Source organism: Pseudopipra pipra, chromosome 17 (assembly GCF_036250125.1).
Source record: "Pseudopipra pipra isolate bDixPip1 chromosome 17, bDixPip1.hap1, whole genome shotgun sequence".
Classification (NCBI taxonomy): Eukaryota; Metazoa; Chordata; class Aves; order Passeriformes; family Pipridae; genus Pseudopipra; species Pseudopipra pipra.
The window spans coordinates 7,395,531-7,420,100 of record NC_087565.1 but is presented as its reverse complement, the minus strand read 5'-3'; the positions used below and the strand labels follow the sequence as shown (position 1 = coordinate 7,420,100).

At 45.8% G+C, this 24,570-nt stretch overlaps 1 protein-coding gene and 1 long non-coding RNA gene across 2 annotated transcripts in view; one reads left to right on the top strand and one right to left on the bottom strand.

Moving 5' to 3' along the window:
* Positions 1–12,166: 12,166 nt before the first annotated feature.
* LOC135423848 (uncharacterized) lies at positions 12,167–16,300 on the bottom strand. The gene is made up of 2 exons (XR_010434981.1): positions 15,147–16,300; positions 12,167–12,535 (listed from the first exon to the last, which is right to left on the bottom strand). It is a non-coding gene; the product is annotated as an uncharacterized LOC135423848 (long non-coding RNA).
* A 216-nt stretch (positions 16,301–16,516) lies between these two features.
* GNAS (GNAS complex locus) overlaps positions 16,517–24,570 on the top strand; it is a 145,445-nt gene continuing 137,391 nt past the window's right edge. The window contains exon 1 of the mRNA XM_064674112.1: positions 16,517–16,815. Within this exon, the coding sequence (XP_064530182.1) occupies positions 16,569–16,815 (247 nt within the window). The 5' untranslated portion in view covers positions 16,517–16,568. The remainder of the gene's footprint in view (positions 16,816–24,570) is intronic.

Here is a 24,570-nt window from a genome sequence, read left to right as displayed (position 1 = left end):
AAAGGTGAATCCACTCGAAAATTGTAGCATTTAAAATGTTCTGTGCCTTTCTCTGCTGGGAAGATAATCTCTGTATACCACTTTCTGGGGCTGTTTTTAGGAGCAGCAGCTCAGTGAGAACTGGATGACCCATAGCCCATTCCCAGCCTGGAACACATGCAATGTCATGATGTGGGAAGATCCTCCTCATGCTTCTGCAGTAACAGGAATAACTAAAGGATTTGGGCCAGCAGCAATTTCAAGGAATAATGTTCCTGGAGTTGTGCAATAAAGATCCTAGTGGGAGAGGGCCTAAAGCAGAGTGAATCAAGAACAATGCACTAAGATAAATGAGAAAATATTATTTGTTTCATAAATCTCCTCTCCATTGGCAGTCACAAGTATCTAAACAGGATTTTTATTTTAAAGAACCTTTTACACCCCGTTTATCCCATGCAGGTAATGGATTATTTACCCTACTGACTGAACCAGTCATTTAAATGATTTCTGGCCAACTGGCAAGTACGTTCCAGCTCTCCTTAAAAGAGAAAGCCAAACAAAATAGAAGGGTGAAAATTAGTGGAACTGTGTTTGGAAAAAAAAAAAAAACAAACCCAACCCAACAAGCAGTCAGTGCAAATCCTGCTCATACTGCCAGGCCCTCCTCCTGGTAAACACCACAGCCTGATATGCAGCAGAGCTTGGGACTGCCTGGCCCTCCTATGACATTGTTCCAGCAACCTTTCAGTTATTAAAATAGGGCTCCCACCTCGAAGCAGGGTCAAAGAGCCATTACTCCCCCAGAGCTCTCAGCACCAGCCTGTGGATGAACAGGAGCACAGCACGGAGCAGGTTTGTGCAGCAGCTCCTTCAGCCTGGCACAGTGGTGTCCATTAAGCTCAGGTTGACAAAACCTTTCTTTATAATTTTCCCCAACAAAATTTTAGAAGTGACAGTTTAATCCCTCTGAAAATCCGTGCTAAAAGGCACTATTAATTTGATTTTCATGCTCACCTGGTACTGGGCCACACAGAACCAGAAGAGCACAGAGTGTTCCATGTGCCACCACGCTGCCATCGAGGCTGAGAATTAAAAACGTGGCAGCACAGAAATAGCTCCAGTGTTTAACTAATGTTCCCTTAAGCAGAAAACCAAGGATTTCCAAAAGAAGATTATGTGGTTTGTCCCCTTCTGTAATGAGAAGAAAACAAATCTGTTGGGCATGATGCTATCACTGCTCTGACTTGACACCTTTTTTATAATTATCCCTGCCTGTGGCTGCAAACGCCTCTATAGCAGGTGACTTATCTTGCCTTAAACATTGTCACTTAGCAACTGAGGTCAAAAATGCAGAGGAGACTGGCAGTCCCAAAGAGTGGTTACTGCTCCTGAATACAGTAACTTGCTGTCTTCTTCCTTACATGGCATCCACTTGTCTTTCCCAAATACACTTACTTGAAACAGCAACAAGTGAGAGCTGAACAACTGGTGGAAACAAAGGTACATTCTTGGCTGCAGAAACTTCTGCTTCAGGAGCCAGGTATGGTCCTTGTGATACTCTTTGTTGCTCCCAGAATGGCTGGAAGATCTCTCCTGTGAGCATGAACACATCTCCCACCCCATGTGCTGTTATGTGATACAAAAAGTCTGTTCTCCAGCACCAAAGCAAAGCACACGTGGAACCTCCCAGACAAGCAGGTACCTGCGTACACAAATCAAGTGCTTGTGTTTGCACAACTGATATTTATTAAAACTGTCCTTAGAATATTTTGGTAACAGGTTCCACCCTTAGTTTAGCAAAACTCAGTGCTTAACTGTATTGCTGAAGAGAAGGTCAGAGAACTGCCCTAGGATGAACTTGTGTTGTTTCTTCACTGTTTCCATATCACTTTTCTGAGAGATGCCTTTTTATCCTTCTTGTGTCTTTCAATCACATGTTGTCTTAGCAACAGCCAGACTGTGAATGCATAGAGGAGCTGCAATTAAACCACATTTGCACCTTACTTTTTCCACAGAATTCGCAGAGATAGACAAGCAAAACTTTTCCTGGTTTGGTAATTGAGAGAGAATTAGAATCTTACAAACTATCTAAACAAGTCAGAAAGGCAACATACCTTGGAGAGGATGTCTGTCCCAGTGGCCGTAGCTTTTATATGTGTAAATTAAGGAGTTCAGGTTGCAAAGGTTTCGGAGGCAGGACTTGCTCTGTGTGAGTGTTGCACAGCACACTGTGAGGTCTGAGCATTATCAGAAATGAGGGCAACATCTAATGCCTGCACTTTTCTTCAATATGAGCAAATGGCTCTTTTCCCCAACAGTTAATTAAGTCAGCATAGGAAGAAGAAGGTTTCACTTGGCTACAGAGCACGATCCCCTCTGAATTCCATGTCCTGTGCTGAAGTGTCTCCGACAAACCAAATGACAAGTGTTCCCAACACCACAGTGTTCTCCCTTGCAGACTCCAGGACTGGCCACTCACCACTCCAGGCTCTCTTACAAAGCCGAATTCTTGGGCTATGATAAACTGGTAGGCCTGGAACAAGCTCCCAAGATTTAATAACGAGTGTTGGACTTTGCATGTGGCCTGCCCTCAGACGCTGAAAATGTACACACCAAGCGGCATGGATTTCATTAATGCCTTTGCCAAGTAATTTTGGTTTGTCCCTCACATCATTCCTAACGTGTTTTGGGTTAAGAGAGAGTACAATACAGCACCAGAATCAAAACACAGTTTTACTTTTCTCTCAGAGGCTGGCTCACCTGACCAGGGAATGAGAAAATGTGGAATTCCTACCTCCCTGCCAAGAAGCAAGCTTGGCAGTCAGTGTGGTTTGAAGCCAAAGCTGATGAGAACTGATTGTGGGCTTGCAGGGAAGAATTCCTTTGGGGAGATACTTAGCCCTGCAAAGAAACTTAGGAGAACCAGGATGTTCCCAAAAGCAGGAAGGAATTGGGAACTACGCAAGGCATAATGCCTCTGGTCACGAGCCATCCCAGTGATGCAGGACCAAAACAGCAGAACAAAAGTGGAGCAGCTGGAATGTGCAATGCTCCGAGGCTGCAAGGCAACAGAAACACTCAGGGGAAGAAATGCTGCCACTTAAATTCCAGTATGCCTCAAAAAATAGATGTATTATTGCATAGATTTTCTATATTATCCCTTTGTATTCCCTTGTGCAAAGCAAAACAAGGATTAATCTGTTCCAGAGTAAAAATGTGTGTCTGCACCAAACAAATGGGCATCCCAAGGTCTGATTTGGTGTGTCTGTAAGGAATGAGGAAGGGAATCAGGGGTCAGTGTTCCTTTGGACATGTTTCTTGGTCCGGTCATGGTCTCTGTCATACTTAGAGTTTGTGTACACAGTCCCTGTGCCTTTCACTTGCCGTTCCAAATGCCATTATTGTCCCATTTCAGCAGGAAGCAGATGTGACACTGAAAGGTACATTAAAATGATGTTCAAATGTTACAAAACTATACTGTTAATGTGTCACAAAGTCAGTTCAGATAGACATAACTGATCAAGTGAGCGTGTATGCTCTTCATCATCATAAAGCTCTTGCAGCCAAATTTTATTTTTGGAGCTCATCTGGCACTGGAATTTCCTCATTCAATCATATAGTGCCTAGCCATGGTAAAAAAGCTAAAGGATGTAGCACCTCCCATCCAAACAGTTCTGTTTCCCTTTCCCTGTGGACCCTCCCCCCAGAAATATCCCAAATGTCAGAGAGAATCTTTTGTGTTTGCTTGTGTTGGTTGTAAGGGAAATGAGTCCCTCCTACAGCAGGTAAGTGTCTGAGCATTGATGGGTAACTGCTCCCCAGGGCTGTGAATTCACAACACAGCCACTTCCTTTTTTAAGACAGGATTAGGTGGCAACTGTGCTTTGGTCTGTGCCAGGCTTGGTCACTTAAGGATCCCTCTTGGTGTCCTGTACCTGATAAAGGAGGGCTGTGGTGGCAGGAGCTGTGCAGGACATGCTGTGCACACACAGTGACAGGGAGAGTCCTGCCAGCCCCCACTTGCAAAACGAGCTCCCTGAAAAATGAAACACAAGGCTGTCGTAGGTGCAGCCTCACCTTCCCACAGATTTTTCTGGTGCACTGTTACAGGATGCTGGAACTGCTCTCTAATGACTCACTGTTCCTGCCTGTTGGCTGGGCTGTCAAGGTGTTGGTTTTGTGAATACTGGATTTGTTTGTTAAGAAATGCAAATGGGTGGAGGGAAAACGCAGGGAAGGAAAAGCAATAGCTCTGGGTCTCTCTGAACACATTTGTGTTGGTCAGAGGTAAAGCCAGTCTTCTTTATTCCCTTCATTCTTGGTCAGCTGTAGCACATTGTCCTGCTCCAGACTTCTGCTCTCAGCTGGGCACATTAGGACTTCTTGCCTGTACTCTTCCATTAAATATCACCCCAGGATATCATTTTCCTGTAGCACAGCTACACACTGTCCACTACCACTGACACCAGCTTGTTACCACAGTTTTACCAACGCCCTTCAATTCTTCTATTAGCAATCCTGTAAAAAGCAGGGGGGAAACATAGTGTGAAGAATAATGGGAAAACCAAGCTATTGCTAAACAAGGCTCAAAACATCTTTGATGCACTTTCTTATCAGGGTGAGTGTGATCCCATCTGGGTGTGGGGGGAAGAAGCTTTGGCTAAACTTTGACTTTTAGATGACAAGAGATGGTTTGGTTTCTTTTTCAAGGTAAAGAGTAGCACCTTTTCCTGAGTTTTCTTCTGCCCCATATGTAAAATATCTTTTATTGAAATCAGAGTGGTTCTTGCCTAACCAATGAAAGTAGAATCCAGCTAATAACCTTTAATGAACAAAACCTGTATTTTAAATTAACCAATAGCACATGGAAAACCCTGAAATACTAATTTTGTTTCTTCAGACACAATACTGACAAAATGCCAGTTTAAAATAAAATAAAAGAAGGACTGTTTTGTAAGTCAACAATATTTTATTGCTAATTTTTCTCTCAAGGTGTGGGTCTGTAAAGAGTTTGGGCTGTTAATGAAATGGAGAAGCACAGATTTCAGCTCCCTCTTCAGTGCAGTGGGTATTGCCAAGGTAATAATGCAGTTACAGGGTGCTGCTTTCAGTGAGGGGTAAGCTGTGCCAAAAAAAGCAACACTCATAAATTAGGTCATATATTCATGTTGTCCAATTGTTTCATGTACAAAGTTTACCAAGTCAGTATTTTCTTTAAGGGTAAAGAATAACCAAGGGTATATTGCACAGACTATTCTTCAAAACAAGTTTCCAAAAATAATAAACACAGGAAAGCAAGTTCATATCAGATAATTAAAAACTCGGCTAATATAATTTAAAGTAAATAAAGTAAATTTTTTATGTAATAGAACAACGGAAAAAGTTATCTTCCTTTTCCAGGAGAGCTTTCCATGCTAAGTTGCACTCAGGTACAAGAACTGTAAGAATGCAAAAGTTTCAGCAGGAAAAATGAAGTTATATATGATAGATTAAAATTTTAACGATGCATATTTTATAAGTAAGGCTATTTTAAGGAGAAATCCTTTATAGAAAAAAAAATGCTGGTGGTGAAGCTGAGGTGCAACTAATGTCCCTGTGCCAACAACAGGACTTTTTTAAAGCAGCTCTTCCTTTTCAAGCATCATTATTCTCTCCCTCTCTCTCTCTCTCTCACTCTTTTTCTCTGACATTATCTATAAGAAAAATCTTCTGGGGAAAAAAAAAGTCTTCCAAGGTTCTGACAAATAAACATGTCAGAGAGCACTGGAGAGCTTCTGAGGCTGCCCCACATAATAAATAAACCCAGAAGCTAAATTATTCTCTGCAATTGTCGTGTTACTTCTGTGGTTGGTGTAGCAAACTGTGAGGCTTCCCCAAATTGTGAGCTGGCAGGAATTGTTCACATTGCTTCGAGAAGGGGGAACAACCTTACAGGGAGCTGTCCCTGTTCCCTTCCCCCTCAGTTCTCTCAAATGGAAAGCACAAACTGTGTCCATCGATTGCTTGCAGGTATATTTACTGTATACATTTCCAATCATCAAACCAAAGGCTGGGATTTGCTTTCTGTCCAATAATCTTCATTTTCTCTGAAATGAGAACTATTGATCTCGTGTTTCACTTTAATCCAGACTCTTTATTGCTGAGCAATTACTCTGAAATGTGGCTGTAGGATCCTTCTTTCTAAATCAGAGTTTCTCTGCTTGATTTCTTACCTGATACAAATAACTAGTCGGAACAGAAGTGTTCTTCAAATTGAAAATAAACCAAAAAATGTCTGGTTTTTCTTTTTTTTTTTTTTTTTTTTTATTAATGCTCAAAAGTCTAATTCTTGAATTTAAGATGAATGCAGACAGTCTGTATGCAATGTATTCTTAAATGCTTAATAGGCCAAGTGGAGAGACTTTAAAGAAAATTCTAAACAGCAATCCTATACCTGTAGTAATAGGCAGGGCAGAATTAACCAGCAAGGCAGAACACAATGAATCTAGTGATACTGGTACTGTTGCCTCACTCAGCAAATCCTCTTTCTGTCATATTAATTATTTACTGAAGCCATTTTCTACTTAAACTGTGAAAGCTGAAATACTTCTGTGAATTTTCCTTTCACTCTGTGGCTAAGGAGTTCATAGTAGATAACCCAACAGGACTGTATGGTGGGTCTGTGACTTCTGTTGCCAAAGTTATCTGTGAATGAACTTTGTAGCTCTGAAAACACAGAGCTCTTTATGACTATTTGCCAAGAAAACAATTACAAGCTGTTTTGAGGCTGGCATTTGTGTGAAGTCTCCTTTTATGTTATTGTGAGTTTTAAAGGAAACTAATCACAGGCTGAAGCAGAGCTCCCATCCAGAGTCCAGTCAGAGTGGTGGAACATGTTTGTACTGGTCAGCACCTGGGTGCAAATGTTTGGTTGAAAGGATGCAGGTACCCTGTGTCCCACCAATTCCCAGGGCTTCCTCCAGCCCTGGGCAGCTGCCTGCTGTTCCCACACTGGAACAGGAACTAGTTCAGGGTCTGTGCCTTAATTACGATCTGTCCAAAGGGAGTTTGTCTCTGTGGAGTGTCAGTCCTGCAGAGAAATGAGTCTTTCTGAAATCCTCAGCGTGAATGAGTCAGTCAAGGAGTGACACTGCAGGCTATACATGCTCACATCTGTTTACCAATTTCACCTCCAAGCTATTCCTACTCTCGGTGGAATTTAATTCAGTCCACGTGAAGGACATTGCATTCTGCACCTAAAATCTTGTTGGAAAGACCACAGACACCTTCTCCTGCCCCGGATGTAGAAAGAAATATTTCATAACGGGAGTGCAAATGTCATCAGCAAAAATTAATAAAGCTCATCAAAACTTCCTGTGCAGTCCAGCAACAAACACCACTTGAGATACGACTGACGTGGAAAAGCACGTTTTTAAATGGAACAGAAACCAAAGTCTTTTGTATCATATAAACAAAGGAATGATTAAGGTGATAAGGTGATGTTATAATCCAGCTGAGCTCTCCCCGTGTAAAGCACAGATTGCTTTGTTTAATTTGTGGAAACAGATTAAAGGTACACAAGTGGTTTAAAGGAAAATGCTGCGGTGATTTACTGATTGATTTTTATGGCCAGAGAGAAATGGGAAATAGGGGATTGTAAGGAAGGCACAAGCCCAGTGATCTTGGAGGTTGCCTGAGTTCTCAACAAGGTATGAACTTGTGCATCCTGGTATGTTCTGGTGTCACTAAGATGTGCCAATAAAATATTGAACAAACCTAAGAAAAACATGAATATCTACTCTGGAAAAACCCTTGAGATTTTTTTTTTTTCTCAGAAAAGGCAACTTTGGAGAAAATGAAATGTTTTAAAAGTCTTGTTTTCATGTTTTCTTACCAGCTGTACACGAGCTGACTGAAATCAAAATGTAGATACAGGTTTAGCAAAAAAATCTCCTTGGTGTAGAATACTAAAAATTCTGGCCTGTGGCTCTGAAAGCAAGAATTCTTTGTCAGTACTTGCTTTCACATCCATAAAATGATAGACTTCTGCCTTTTTCCTCTTGTAGCCTCTGTACCCATTGTTAATACAGCCTTTGGTGTCTTTTTTTGCCATGTTTCTTAACATGAAAAGACCTAATTGCCTTCAGTGTTCCATTCTTTTTTCAGTAGTGATAACAGCAAGGGGAATTGTGAACGCTTTGCATTTCCAGGAGGGCTTTTTTCCTTTGACATCTTTGTTCTCTCTTTCATTTGGGCCTTTCCATTTGGTTCGGTGGAGGCTTCAGGTCTCCAGCTCAGCACAGAAGGACCCTCCTGGGTGAAGGGCAGCTGTCTGTCTGTCCCTGCAAAGGGCAGAGTCCTGTCTACCCTAACAAACACCAGCCTTTTCCTTGGGACCCTCAACCAGATGTGGTTTGGCTCTGTCCAGGCAAAGAGTTAACCAATCCTTACTCTACAGAAGTACTGGGAAGTTGAAAGGTATGACAGTTAGTGAAGGTGAAGTAACAGCGAAGTCCAGCCTGTGAGGAGGATGAGAAGGAACATTGTATTTTCCCCTCAAGGTTTTTTTCCTGGTGTTGCACCAGAAAAGGTAAGTTACTGGGGGTTTTTTTGTGCCTGCACCTGAGCACTGCAGCATTAGCAAGGACAAGAGAACACCTGGATTGATCAGACACCAGATATGAGAAAGCACAGAGTGAAATAACAGCCGAAACGGTGAAAAAGAAATGAAGCGGTTTTGTTCTTTTTTTAACATCTAATGAGGCTGTTGTTAATACACCGGGGCCTCATTAGCAGCTTACAGGCGGCTTTAAAGCTGGCCATCTCAAAGGCAGCAGCTCTGCCTTTGTTCTGGGTGGACACTTTGAGATGTGCTACCGCAGGACCAGGCACCAGCAAGCCCGTGGCACTGGTGACATCTAGAGGACTCCAGCTCTCGGCGTCAGCCACAGCTCCGTGCTGTGGAAGGACGGGCTTCCCAGCCGTGGGCCATCTCCTGCCGCCAGCTGGGCTCATCTCAGGCTGATGGGGCAGAGGAGAACATTAAAAACCAACCCCTGAGCACGTGTAACTGCCCCTGAGGAAACGCTCTGCTTTCCTCCCTCTGCAGCCCTCGCTGTAGCTTCAGCTTTCATTACCTTATGGTGTGAACTGTGCTGCTGGAAGCGAGGAGCAGAGACCAATATCTGCTACTTCACTGCTGTGACTGACTTATCAGGAGCCTGTGACTGGGGAAGCTGACACTGTTCCCAGAGCCAGGGTTGAGTGATGGTGTGTGACACAGAGCAGATGCAGCTGCTGTGCTCTGGGAGCATATCCCCCGTTCCCCTCCCTTCACTGACAGTATTTTGCCCTGGAATAATAATCAGAATTATTACTACAACTGCAGCTATGGTGCATTGATGCCTCTATTTTCTGCAGTCCTAATGAGAGGCAGGAGGCAGGTGTTCAGGCAGCATGAAAAAATATACAGAGAAGGTGTAAGTGGGAGCTCAAACTCCTCTGCAGGGCTGCTGCCTCCCTGCTCTTTGAGGCATGTCACTGCAGTGCCTTCCTGAGAGCTTGGGTTTGCTCAGCCTCCTTGGTCCTGGCAGCTGCAGCTCTCCCTTGGCTCTGGAGTGTGTTGGCACAGTTCAGTGGCAGAGGTGCCAGGCTGCTCCAGGGCTTGCCAGCAGTGGGGATACCAGCCTTCCCCACCTTCCCTGTCCTGCACAGCCAGCAATGCTTTCATGTTCAGTGCTTTTTTACCAGGAAAGTAGATCCCTTGTTTCTCTGACATTTTCTCCTTTAAAGCTGCATGAGAACAGTGAAGTCTAGCAGGCAAAGTCAGCCTGACCCAGTGCTTCAACAGCAAATATTAAACTGCAACGCTCAGAGAAATGATGAAATCTTTACTGGTAGAATTTAACAACCTACTTAACATTGGAGCCAACCAGGAGAGATTTATAAAGCTGTAAAATCAGCTAATTCTGTTTTAGATTATTTCAAAACCTGAACAGCACAAACTGTCTTTAAAATCAAAGGGCAAATGTGACATTTAAAAATGAGGTTATAATTCATATGGCCAAACTTAAACACTCTTGACCCAATCACATAACAAGTATTTTTGAGGAATAGCAGGGAGAAGGATTTCTGGAACTGTTTCCACTCAGACAGGAAATGGATGGTAGTCTCCATCTCTCTCAAGACTGCCCCTCCAGTCTATGCTATTCTAAAACTCCTCTTTCCTATGACTTTCTCCCATGCCCACAACACCTCTGTGCTACTTGTTTGCTCTTTCTCTCACTCACAAAGCGCTGCAGGACCCTCAGAGCCCAAATCAGCCAGGCCCCGTGTTTGCAGAGTGTTTCTCAGAAAACCCTTTTGGGCTGCACAGTCAGGCTTGGGACTCGCCACACTTTGGGCATTAGTCACTTAAAACCAGAGGGCTGTAATTGCTCCCTCACTAAGCCTGACAGAGGAGCGTGTAGCACTGTTACCCACTTCAGTTAAGTCTTGTGTTAATTCCGTGAATAAGAGCACTGACATATGATACAGTATTTGCAGGACAGAGCTTCTAAGCAAAGCAGGATTCTGGCTGAACTCCAGGGCATACAGTTGCTCTTTGCTTCTTGCACCAAACATACAGTTATATCATCCAAATTGTACATCTGAGTAAGAGTTTGCCAGTTCAAGTGAAACGCTTTGCTCAGATCTTACTCGTTTTTTCCAAAAGGTTATGTGATCTTTTCAGACACTGATTCAGAAATGAGTGTTCATGTCCTACTGGTTTAATAAGTCACATGGAGTGAACAACACGCTGGCAGAGGAGCACACAGCTTCTCCAGGCTGGCTTCAGCCTCCTCCTGCAGAAAGGCAACCTGAGCTGTTTCAGGATACCAGGACAGCCACAGGATTGGAAGGATGATGGCTGGGAATTGCATGTTTCATTGGGAATACATCGCGTTGCCAACCGAGCTTTTGAAGTGGCTCGCCGCTGCCTACTGGCCAGGACTGCCCATGAGCCCCTGTCCCCGCCGGTGCCAGCAGTGCCATTGCGGGACCGCTCGCCCCGTCACTCGCCCCGTCCCTCGCCTCTGCCCGCGGGGCTATCTCAGTGCGGGAAACCACACGGGGCTGCTTTTTCCTACCCCGGCTGATAAGAGCCAACAGATGTCAGTGCAGCCTGAGTAACACGGGGCCGTGCTCTGCTCGGGGCTCTGCTCCTGCAGGAACACCCCTGGGTGGGAGTTCCACCATCAGGCGGCCGCGACAGACCCGGGCGAGGGGGAGAGCGGCGCCGGGAACAGTATCGGTGTGTTCGGGGCGGCTGGAGAGGCTCTCACAGCTAAAAATACCCGCCCGAGTATTTTTAAAAACACATTCGAGGGTCCTTATAAACACACAGACTTTTGTTGACAGAACAAGACTGCTCATTTATGCTGTGTATTATCCTTGAAAACCTGCTCTGTTTGTGCAGGGAGTCCCATGACAACCTCGGCTTGCTGAGGGTGCCACAATGATCTCAACAACAAACGTGTCCCTTTATCTGCTGGAGAGGGGCAGAGGGGAAGCAGGAAGTATCTGCAGGCTGTAGGAAAAGCAGTTAAGAAATGGAAATAAGCTGCTTTATCAAAATATTGCTTTGCTGTTTTTGCAAGTGCAATGCCAGCGGTTTTCTAGCCCAGCTCAGGGCACCTCTTCTGTGGCAGGTTAATGCCAGATATGTGTATAAAGCCCAGTAAAATCAGTGGAATTGGGTAGGCCATCTGGTTAAGTGATTGATGTCTGAATGGAAGGAGTTTGACAACGGGATTTTCTTTTCTTTCCACCTGCAGCCATAAATATGTTTTCAGGTGACACCCCAGAGCAGAGAACCTCACCACAGAGAGGTCACACATGGTCTGCAGTGGGAAGTAAAGAAAGAAAAAGGAAAGTATTTTGATATTCCTGAAGGAAAACTGGGGCATGATGCTGCAAACAAAAACAGTCAAGGGAAAACCAACCGTAAAGATAGTCAAGGGGAAAGGTGACAAGTTTTATTGTATTTGAGAGGGGAAAGTTTGTACTTTGGAGCTTGGATGGTGACACTGGCTGGTTCTGTGCCCAGTGCAGCCTCCCTGGCAGGGAGTTGTTACCACCCCTGACCACAGCTATCACTACTACTCAAAGACACCTACATGGGTGCCTTCTCAGGTTTGGCAAGAGGAATGGACCCAGGAGCAAACAGTCACACTTCAATTTTAATTATTTTATTTAATTATTATTTAATTTTAATTATTTTATTATTTAATGCCAGTATCCATAATGATACCCTCAGGTATGGATATCCAAGTCCCACTGCCATCTCTGAACAGCAATACTGTGTTTGTTGACCGTGTCTTCAGAACAGTTTCCCATGACTAGAAGCACCAACACCTTTTGTCACTTTATATCTGAAATACAGTTCAAATGGAGCTAATTCTACTTATCGTGCCTTATCTGTGTATCACGGTGTTTACTTTGCAGATGAACCAGCTTTTAGGTGAGGAGATGTGACGAGGCCACTGATGGTGGCTTTGTGGTTTTACGTATCAGGAACTCTGGGGTTTCAGGCTTTCTGAAAGAAAACAAAAAAATTAACAGTTTAGACTGATACTTAAACAAGGATTTAGGAATCCAAGGTTGAAATTAGTCACTATTTTAAATGTAAACTTCCATGCAGGAAACAGAGGAATGATACAAAAGCAAGTACTGAGTGAAGCAAAGGACCAAAAGCAAAGACCAGATAGAACCTGCTTCAGCTAAAGGAAAATTCTCGTAGTCTGTACAGGGTGTTCAGTCATAGAAACACTGAGCAAGTTCCACAAATGTAGATTCCTCTCCTTCTGCCCTAAAAGCCCTGTTTTCTAACTGGGTGGTACGATTTATTTTCAGGGGTGCTCAGCACCCTGTGTTGCTCCAGCCACACTGTGCACAGCAATCCCAGGGCCTGTTTGAAAACTTCATGCCTTTACTCAGGGTGTCTTTAACACAGTGCCAGGCTACAGCCACCTACACTGGAAAAGTTGAGTGCAAAGCAGTGCCCTGGAGAGGCTGCCTGTGGGAGGGCAGTGCCAGCAGCCGGTCTGACATGTACGCGGTGCTCTGCATCGAGAAATGAAGGTTGCACATACAGATCCCTTACAGTAACAGGGGTGGGAGTTTGAGTTCAATCCATTATTTTCCCTCCCAAGGTACAAATAAATGCAAATTTTACTCATTTACATTTCTCTTGCTGTCATATTTCCTGGTGTTGCTCCAAGTTTTTTCGCTTATGTGTCCATGTCCCTTAACACTGCAGTCTCACAGTTGTTGCCTCTCTTCTTTTCTTCTGTGGTATTTTTTGCATTCACAGATGGCCCACTCTGCTTTTTAACCCCTCCACTTTTTATTTCCCCCCGTAGCAGATGGTAGAAATAACAGAATAAAAATGCAGAGAGATCTTCAGCCTAGTGCTCGGAAGGACAACTCTCTATTCCTACCCTCCCTGCTGGGAGTCAGGAAGAGGCAGAGCTTCAAGGTAATTTCCTCCTCTACCTTTGAAGCTGTGTGTGATTTCAAGAAGCTGTCAGTCTGTGTCAGCACTCTTTACCCAGGTGAAACATGTGACTTTATCCTTGCTGTCACTTCTTGCCACCAACTAAAACTGGTGTAAGTTAGGAAGTGATGAATTGTGCCTCTGACACTGTAAAGAGCTGGAATTCAAGTAACTACATCTAGGGGCAGGGCTATACCAGGATGTGAAATTTCTGGTTTCCTGAAACAAGTAATTGATAAGGTTTTGAGTTTTTATAGGGTTTTAAAATAATAGGACGAGGGAAAGCCTGTCTTCCACTTTGAAATCCTACTTCATTTTCAGATTTCTGCTTCAGAGACACCTGGGAGAGGATGGTCATTGCAGTGAAGGTAGGTTTGGTGTGCTCTGTAGAACTTGTCATCTGCACTGGAAAAGTTTTCAGAGTAACCAAACCAAGACAGACTGACCTTAAACTTCTCTTTGCTGTGAATTGCACAAGCAGGAAAACTCTGCTTGTCTACCCTCAGAGCCAGGAGAACAAATTCATAAGCTGAATGTTACTAACTAATATCCCATTTTAGCTTTTGGGTTGGTTTGGATTTGTTTTCCTCACAGCCCTTGAGAGTTCCCTTCCCTTTTGCAGATCCCCACAACACATAGTGCTTCAAAGATCTGTCCTGTCTATAAGACTCCTCTTGTTTTGGTGTCTCTCTAAAAGCACAGGAAGAAAAAGAAAACTACTATTAATAATATTCTAGGCTGACCTTTACATTTTCTTGTTATATTACATTCTCAGGGGTGTGTTCATCAGAAGAACGAACTCTCGCTCCCAGAGGAAAAGGCATTACAGCAGTGGAGACAGAATGAGTCATATGGGCATTTTGAGCCTGATGTGAGATGGATTAATTCCTGCTACAGGCAGCAACCGCTGCTGAACCTTGGGCTAACAGTGATGTGTAAAGTGAACTTGTCTGCCATGTAATGATCTCATTTGTACACTTACTAATTGCTGTAACAGACAGGCAGAGAGTTATTGATTAGGTGCCTCGAGCAGGACATAGGCAGGAGGAGGGACAGGGAAGGAGGAGTGTTGTCTCCCTTTGCTCAGGTGATGTCTTTCTTCAGGAAGAGACACACTGACTTTCCACAGGATAACTTGCAGGAGAGAAGAGGTACGAAACTGGCCATCAGTTACCAGACCTGACTGAAAGTGAGTCAAATAGAAATAAACTTGTTGAAATGACAAACATCCTTTCTGCGTGGGACACACACAGAGCATCTCCTTACAGAACAGATGCGAGTGTTTCCAGGCATGTCCCCACTGTGAAGCACGTGCTCGTGTCTGCCTGAGCCCAAATTCACAGACCATTCAAACACATTTCCTGAACTTTGTTCTGGCACCCTCTCTTGCTGTCACTGATTGTTCCTGGAATCGCTCTGGGAACAGGACACCAGGGAGCCAGTTTGCAGAGAAGCCTGAACTCCCTCCTGCAGGGCAGGACACAGGGTGAGCCTCACCAAAACCTCACTGCTGCCTGCCAGGACCGTGCTCTCTGCTGGACCCGGGGCACTGCTCCTCCTCTGCTCCAGTGCAATCAAAAGGGTTGATTTAAGGCTGGATCCCAAGACTGGGAGTAACAAAAGGAATACATAAGAGTGCTGGTTAGCTCACCTGGTTAACAGTGACCTCCGTGGGCAGCTCCTACCCTGGCAAAGCTGTTCTGATGCGTCAGCAACAGAAACCCTCAAAGGTGTCATAGAGGATATGACCTGCTCAGCCTTTTGCGTGGTGCTAATAAAGAGGGAAGAGAGGGCTACTGTAGCAGGATCTGTCCTTCTGACATAGACCTGCAGAAGATTTTGAAAGAGAAATTTGTATCAAGAAGACGCCTAACTTGTGAGAAAGCCCCGAGAGGAGAAACAGAGATTTTGGTGAAAACCACATAGGCTATTTGCAGAGGACAGGCTACAGCACAGAGAGCTGGTTGGAAAGCTTCAACTCCAGAGTGCAGGATGTGTGGCCAGGCCCCAGAGAGTATTAGTCATCTCCTAAGTGAATGCTCAGAGCTGGCCGGAGATGAGTACAAAATACAGCATGACAAAGTTGGCAGTGCTGTGCACGGCCCATGCTGCCAGGGAGGGGGGCACAGCACAACCAGCATCATCACCCCAGCCCAGGTACAGTGATAGAACCGAGGAGGTGATTGTGAAGTTTGTTGTTAGAAGGCAGAGGTGGTGCCTCCAGAGCAAGCTCCATCAGTAACTTCTGCACTAGATGATGGCATTGGTAGAAAATAACAAGAAGTCACTGAGAAATACGTGTGTGGCAGGAAATGGATTAAAAATGGGGCATGAAAATGGTGCAGGTCTTGGTGTCACGACCTTCTTTCCAGTGGGATGAGGTGCTGTGCTGGAGGAGCTCTGGTGCAGTGTCCAAACTGGACATTACCTCCCCATGGACCAGGACTGTCTCTGCCGCCGCAGCATCCTCACGACGTGCCAGAGGCCGGGATATCGCCTCATGTCCCGACCTTGACCCGTGGCTGGGGCAAAAGCCTTACCCAGGCGGGGGTGAAACGTCAAATCAGCGCTGGCTCCGTCCGTTTGGGATGTTGGGAATGGGAAGCGCTGACCCCCGGCTCTCCCGGCAGTCGCAGCCCGTGGTGGGCTGCCCGGCACCTCCCGCGGGGCAGGCGCGGGGAGGGCAGTCCCCGGGCACTGCGGGACGCGACCCCCGCACCCCGGAGAGGGCAGAAGTGACACGAAGTGACACGGCGGGGGGGTGGCCGGAGGGACGCGGCGGGGGGGGGGGAGGGCAGAGCGGCGGCCCCCCCACCCCTCACGGGTGCGGCGGGGGCCGCTTTCCAGAGAATACGGTAAAACATGTCCGCATCACGTGCGGCCGCTCCCGCGGGCCCGGCGCGGCACCGGCCGGGGGGCGGGACGGGAGGGACGGGACGGGACCCGCGCCCCGCGCCCGCCGAGCGGGGCCGCTTTAAGAGGCCGCCGGGAGCCGCCGCCTCGCCTCGCCCTGCCCGCCCCGGCCGGCGGAGAGCGATGCCCGCGGCGCCGTAGGGCGGGCGGCTCCGGCACCATGGGGCTGTGCTACAGCCTGCGCTCCCGCCTGGCCGCCGCGCACCCCTCCGCGCCCTACGGCGGCCGCGGCGAGCCGGACACCCCCGGCGCGGCGGCGGAGCACGGGGACCCGCAGGTGCGGCACCGGCTGCGGCAGGACCTGGTGGCCAAGGAGCGGGCGGACAAGAAGCGGAGCAAGAGCATCGACAAGACGCTGAAGGCGGAGAAGCGGGAGTACAAACAGACGCACCGGCTGCTGCTGCTGGGTGAGCGGGGCGGCACAGCCCGGCCCGGCCCGGCAGGTGCGGGGGCCGAGGCCGCCGCCGGTGCCCGCGGGCGGAGGGGCTGCGGGGCGGGGCGGGGCGCGCACGTGGCGGCACCGCCGGGCGGGGGTCCGGGGGATGCTGTGCCCGGGGGTCCGGGGGATGCTGTGCCCGGGGGTCCGGGGGATGCTGTGCCCAGGGGATGCTGTGCCCGGGGGTCCGGGCGATGCCGTGCCCGGGGGTGCCGTCCCCCCGCGGGGGTCGCCGTGCCTGGGGGTGCCGTGCTCGGCCGGGGGGTCGCCGTGCCCGCGGGTGCCGCTGTGGTAGGAGCCAGTGGCCGCACTGAGGAAAGGGGCAGCCTTGCGCACCCCCGTGAAGGTGATGCTCAGTACCGTGTCCGCCTGTCCTCACGCTGTCCCCGCGCCGGGACTGCAGGAGGGGTTATTGAGCTCCTCTGTAAGGAGAAAGCCCGAGTTTTCCTCTGTGCCTTAGTGTTCTGCCTTTGCCCACTTCGCCTCTCGGAGATGCAGCCTCCCAGGCGGTGCCGGTGCCATCCATCTCGGCGCGATGCACCAGCCCCTGCTCCCTGCATGGCCCCTCGCCCCTGCCTCTGGTCTGGGCAGGGCTCCCGGGCAGGGGATGCTCCTGCACGGTGGCAGCACCGGCACTGCCTTCCCGAGGGATGCCCTGTGGAAAGGCACCCTTTTTATCCACTTATGTGAGCTTGTATGGTACATGACCCCAACCAAAACGGTCATAGAAAGTCATGTGTTGGCCTTCAGGTAAGTCAATGAGGGTTGGAGATTTTTCTAGTCTCTCTTCCCCCAGCACAGTGCAGGTGGAATACAGATTATTCTGAACATCTTGGAATAATAGAGAATATTTTCAAATGTCCACAAATAACTTAAGTGCCTCTTGCTCCCAAAGTGTGTGTGGTTCTGTGGGCAATAAACAGCAAGATTTGGCCCCCATCTTTTTGGTGTGTGTTTGTAGCCTGTAATAGAAGAGCTGACCTTTAGGGAGCTTTAGAAAACAATATTTGACCTCGTTTTCTGTGTCTTAGTGGTAAAAGCTTTTATTCCAGAAGTACAGCATCTTTTTGTGTGGTTGCAGCTCTGCTGATGTGAGTCTGTTCATGAAGTTGTACCTCCTTCTGATGAGAAAGGGGTTGAGCAACACTTGTGGAAAGAGTAAAGCTTGTGTGCTCTGGCTGTGTTGGTGAGGAATCACTCCTCTAACCAACCTGGCATTCCCAAGCACAGGCTACTTGTAGGTATGCTATGGTTTGGTGTTTTGTTTTAACATATTTCAAGTTTGTTCTGTAGGGAACAAGTGTGTGAAGAAGGACCCGTGAGAACTGTTTTTTTCTTTGTAGATTAAATAACTAAGGAAAAACTCCCAACAGTGGGGCTAATTTTGATGTTAATCTGCAAGCCTTTAAGTCATAAAGGCTATCTGATAGGCTTCTGTATTCTCAGCAGGCAGTATTTCACTTGTCTGGTTTTTCATATTGCTTCTAACATGTTGTGCCACAGAACTGGTTTTTGCAGCAATGACATTGAACACTGAGTGGGTTAAACAACATATCTTAGTGGTTTAGAGTTGTCTATGGTGAAGCCAACAGAGAGAGCATTCTTTGTCAAAGTACTGATTTATAAATCTGATGGATATGAGTCAGTGTTATGCTGGCAGTCGTTTATTATATTTCAGCCTGGACTTGAATAGCAGGAAGTCACTTTTTGGCCCTCTTGTAAATCTTGGGATGCCTAAGAGACCCATTTCCCTGCTCCTTGCACAGGGACTGTCAGTTTAGCTTCCTTCCCCTGCTGCTTCTCCTCTGCATCCCACTCTCACTGCTGCTTTGTGAATTTTCGGTTTCTAAGCTGGAATATGAAGTTTGGGGCATATGTGGTTATACTTCATGTACATCAGCAGGTATTGCTGCCAGAGCTGAGCGTGACTTTGCCTAGATGCTTAGAGATTGCACACACAAATAGAGCAGGACAGTAATGCTGAGTGAGGGGGGCAGGAGCATCCAGCTGGGATTTAAAGCTATAACTGAGTCTTTTAAGGAATGGACTTGGGGTGGGGGAAAAAAGACTGAAGAAGTGCAGAGCCAGGGATGTCTCCTTGCTTGGGGTGAAGGCTCAATGACAAAAGCTGCAGTAGGTACTCATGGTTTCTTACTTGTGCTCCTAACTTTTTAGGCTGATGAGCTCCTGCAGGAGCATCACTGATGTGGACAGAGGAGGACACCAGGGGTGCCCACTCTTGGAGAGTAACAAAATTTAAATGCAAACTGCACTGATGATTCAGGTCTGGTCTGTCCCCAAGGCTAAATTATTTGTAACATATGGCTGCAGTAGCTCATGTATTTCCAAGGGCTGTGCTGGAAATGTGAAGTGTTTCTTCCTATCGTGTGCTCAGCACAAAGTCCCTGTGCTTGTGTGTGGTTTCATGTTGTAGTGTGTGTGTAACATCCTAGTCTCAAGTTACTCAAGAGTATTACTTGGGTTAGTGCTCTTCAGCACAACTGATACTTATGTTCCCACTTTGTAGTTCCTTTTTTTGGAGGAAGTTCATCATTTTATCGGAGTGCCCAGGGGTGTGCAGTATAGTTACTCAGTGAATAATTTTATGCCCTGTTAAATGATCTTTAGGTCTCTTTAATAATTTTTCAGTCTTTTTTTCATCACTACAGTTGTATAAGGTAAATTCCCAAGTCTTGGAACTTGTTTTAATTTCAGTAAAGCAAAGATTTTACATCTGCTCTATTTTGGAAGCAATAATCTGACTTTGTACTTGCAGCATAGTACCTTTTACTTTTATAGTTTCTGTGAAATGCTCAACCAGGTGTAATCTCAATGGATTTTGTTTAGTGAACTGTGCAAGTCACAACTTCAAGATTACAATCGTTATGTTGGCAGCATAGTGAGTTCAGGGTTACTACTGGGAATTGGAGGGTGATTTTTTCTGTGCATTGGGGTTGTTTTTTGTTTGAGAACAATCCTGGCTCTAAAAGTGAAAGTATGTGCTTACAGGGGAAAGGATTCTAAGCTTTGTCATAAAACAATTCCATTCTTTGTGTGCTTTCTCACTGGTGACAGTAATGTGGGTCTTCCTCTTTTTTTTTTTTTTTTTAAGACTTTAAAGTATAAATCTGGTTTTCTGTAAGAGAGTAAACTTGGGCTGGTCCCTTCTCAGTGCTTTGCCAATCTTTGTGTGCTTATTTCTTTTTCATTCTCTCAGGCTGAACTCTTGCCCCTGTAAAAAGTTCTTGTAGTCTATCCCCATATTGAAAAGGAAATGCTGATATCAATTTACCAATATAGATATATGCACTTGTCATCTTGGGCATATATCTTAAACTACAATATATTAAATAATGGCCATTTTGGATCTTACCTATATCAGTGCTTAAGTAAAAATGTTTTTAACAGAAATATTTACACTGGTACAAATATGAATATAGGGCATGCAAATGTGAAGTTTTTATGGTGGAATATGTTATATAGAAGAAAAACATACTTTAGAAAGCTGGGAAATATCAGTGTGAAGACACAGCCACCCTCTCTGTGTGTGCTGCATGGTAAGCCCCTCCGAACCATATAATTAAAGACTGTCTTGTATGGTTTACATTGTATTTTTTTCCACTGGTACTGGTACTTCATTCAGGGCACAAGATGGATGTTGTGCAGTGAATGAGCAGCTATTCAATATTCTTATCCTCCTCATACAATGTGTCACCCTGTGCCCTATTTACGACACACCATCCGTACCCTGTGCTGAATAAAGAACTGTTGAACTCTTCATGGGCTTTGCTCTAGTGCTGATCACTGCAGGGACTGAATGCTTCATAAATGTCAGTGCATGGCACTGCTGCGAAATGAGGTGGGATCCTTCTTTTGTGGATGCCGGACTGGGAAATGCCACCAAAGACTAAAGCTGAAATTATCCGAAGCCGCCACTGATTTTAAATGCCCAGTCTTTGCCAAAGGCTAATTTTAATCCATAGTACTCAACTTTTTTTTTTTTTTTTTTTTTTTAGTAACACTTCATGTGTTTAGAGCATGGACCTCATTGTTGTGAACACTCAGCATTTTTGCAATGTGAGCTTTAGATGCTCTGAAAGCAACCCAGGAGTGAGAAGCACAGCTGGGCATCCGTGATGGAAGCCGTGTGCTGCTCCTCTGGCTATGGCACCTCTGTGGCAAACTGAAGTTGGTCTGGTTCTCCAGGGCAGCATTTAGTGGCAAATCCCACAAAATATTCCTTCTCTTGTTGTGATTCCCTGTTTTGCTGGCTCTGCTTCTCTCAGGGGTTGGATGGGTGAGGAGGGGGAGACACCCAGTTATAAGGACAGGCGTGTGTTGAAGCACTTGACAAAATTCCATCTTGTTGACAATAGTTTCATTCACTTACAATCAATTTGTTTCTTGTGCCCCATGTATTGTGAGCAGGAAGAGAGGGCGTACACCCTACAAAAAAGCATGTGGTCCTTATCAGAAGATCATGTAAAAGATGTACAGGACAGAATGGACTAAAAATGTAGAGGGAACCTTTATCCTGGCGCTTCCTGATTCTTGAGAACATGATTTTTGATACCGAATGTCTTATACCAAGCTATATTTAATCTCCCCTTTAAGAAAAGCAGGAATAAGACAAAGAAGTCCTGGTTTCAATGCTAGGGGATGCTTGTGGTGTGTGTATCTTGTAACAGGGCTGCTCTGCTGAGCAACCTGCACACTGTGATAGCAGCTTGTGGGGCACAGTGTGCAGTTCTCCAAAGGGACTGTCATTAGTGGTGAAGGAATTACAATATTTTCCAATAGGGTTCCCAGTAATTACCAGATACTACATGAACACTTGGACATGGGAATCTCCGTGGTTTCCATCTGCCCAGTACTTTCCAGTGCAGACATGACAATCCTGCTGTGGACACCAGGGAGGTGGAATGCTAATTATGGGTCTTCCTTTGCAATGAAGAGCCTCTGCAAGAGGAGTCCTCCTTGGTTCCCACTGCTGTATCCAAAATGTTCTGCCTTTCAGTTGGTAAACAGAGATCTTCTGGGTCTGCAACATGTTCACCCCAAACAAAAGTACCTGGAAATCTCAGAACAACCAAGTGTCTGCAGCAGTGGCACCTCTATGCTTTAGATTACTTGGTGGAGTAGTTTCTCTCCTGCTCCTGTTTTAAAATTTCATAGAAAGGAGACAGGCAAGATACTTGTCATTTCCTGCTTCCCTCCCCCTTTTTTTGTTTTGTTTGTTTGTTTGGTCGGTTTTGTTTGATTATTTTTTTCCTCGAGAGCTCCTGAAAGTGACTTTTTCCTTGTACCACTTCCACATAAAGCAAAAGATCATTAGCCCCAGGCAGACACATGGTGTGGAGAGCTTCAGCTGGCATATTTGAAGTTTGGCAAAGTTTGAGCTGCTTCAAAGAGGGTCTGGCAGTGGAAGGTGTCAGAAAACCTACAGTGGCACTGCTGTAAGTGTGTGGTGATGGAGGGCTGCTAATGGGTGGCAATGCTGTGTGATGTGAGCTGGATGTTCTCTGCACAGAGATCTGAAGTGCAAAATAATTGCTTTTGCAGTTACAGCTAATGCTGGAGGGATGCTCTGTGCATGGATTTTTGTGGGAAAGGGGTGAGGAGTCTGGGGGATCTCCTGATCCCCAGGGTCAGCCACACCTGTGCAGTCACACAGCAGCATAAATGTACATAATCTCTCCCCCTCCCCAGCACAGATGCAATCTCTGTGTTAGTGGTAATCTATATTTCCACTCATTAAATGCTTGGTGGGATAAAGATCATCATTACTCACTCTAGAGATGCTGCATTCATGTGTAGCCATGGATCTAATTTCAGAGTTATCAGAGAATTTTTATTTCTAAAACTAAAACTCCACCCTAAAGGCTTTTTCTTTTTGACTTACTGCTTTTTAGCTGTTTGTTCCAGCTCTGTTATTCTGGAGGAAGGTATCAGCTTGACTTTTCCACCTGTAGAACAGATGGCTGTGGCACCTACTGGCATCTCAAGCAGTGAGTGGAACCACTGTGTTTCTTCCCTGAAAGAAGCTAAGGCTTACCTGGCACACAAGGGGGCTGGAGTCAGAAGTTTGTTATCAGGGCAGCTGAGTCCTATGCAGTTTTACTTTGGGAATGGGAAAAGGGTTTTCAGGTGTGAATGGTTGGCCTGACTTTAGAGGGAGATGGAAACTTGTGAAAATCTCTATTTATAGCCTTAATTTTATAGTGACAAAATGTTATCTTCTGGGCATAATATCAAATAAATGGTGGTGCTTAGATCTCACCTGTGCTGTTATATATTTAACTGGTGGCTGGCATGGCGGGTTCAAGCTCCTGCTGGTTTAGGTGCAGCAGGGCTGGCAGGAGCTTTGTCATCCTGTTGCTTGGTCAGCACCATCTGCTTCCAGAGCAGGCAAAATGCCTTGATTGCTTCTGTGCAACTGTTGGCTCCATTCTCCACTGGGACATCTTAAATTGAACTGTCTCCTGGGCAAGGGCTTCCCTAGAGGAAAAGCCTTGAAGAGCACAGTTAATTACATGCAGTTCTTCCCTGGCTCCCTTAAATTTGGGAGTGACCTTATTCACAAATAGGCATGATTTCATCGAATTTCCTTCTAATTGCTCTAATTTTAAAATGTCAAGAAAAAAGCTTGGAAATTCCCTGATGTGAGCACAACTCAGATACTTCTCATGAAAAAGCCCAGTTACCAGGCATGTAAATCCATGATGGTTTAGATTTTCAGACCTGAAAGTGTGTCTTGAGAAGTGGAACTCCATGACTTGTTCTTATTGTTCCCCTGGACAGTGAAGCATTTGAGAACCAAGCCATGTAAGCTTTATAAATAGCTCAGCCAGAGTTTTCTTTACTTCCTCTGATGTGTTCCCTCTTCAAAGAAAACCCATAGCATCTGTGTCTGGGCAGCATTTTGTAAGGTCTGTATGTCACTACAAGGACAAAAAAGTTGATGAATATTCTCTGCATTGAGGAATGAGGGGAGCCAGTAGGTTTTAGACAGATGTCAGAAAGTTGCCATTTATTTTACCAGGTGAAGTCAGGGGATGCTGAGGAGGATGGGTCAGTTCCCAACAAGGAATGAGATGTAGTTTTACAGTCTACAGTCTTGCTCTGTTTAGCCACTTCTCCTGTCTCTGCTGTAGTGTGTTGGAAGAGGGAGGAAGTGCTGAAATTCCTGGGAAACCCAGTTAAATTCTGATTATAAGTTGGAGGAAGAGTTGTGGGGAGTGTACTCCCAGCGAAGGACTATTCTTCCTCCTTTTCCTCATCTTAAGCACAATTAAATGTTCTTGCAAGGGGGGATTTGCATATGGAAATCATAGACAACAGACCAACCAACCAAACCTGGTGCCTCCAACCCCCTGGCACGTGTCCATCCCAGGAGGCTGAGCTTGGTACTGGGCTGTCAGTGCATTCAGCACAATTGTCAGAATCCAAATCCACACGTCCAAGGAAGACATTCTTAGTGTTACTCTGAGCTTCTCATCTTGCCTTGTGCTGTAGGAGAGAGGTTTCAGGCATCAAAGCAATGCTTTAGTCCTTTCTGACTCCTTAATTTTGCTTATGGCAGTTTGAGTGGGACATGAACAACTGTGCAAAGCCATTGCTTACTTTATCAGGGTTCATGAGCTGTGGAGATGACAAACACATCTGAGTCCACGTGGCCACAGCACAGAGAGCCCGTGGTGGAAACCAGCAGCTCGTCAGTCCCCAA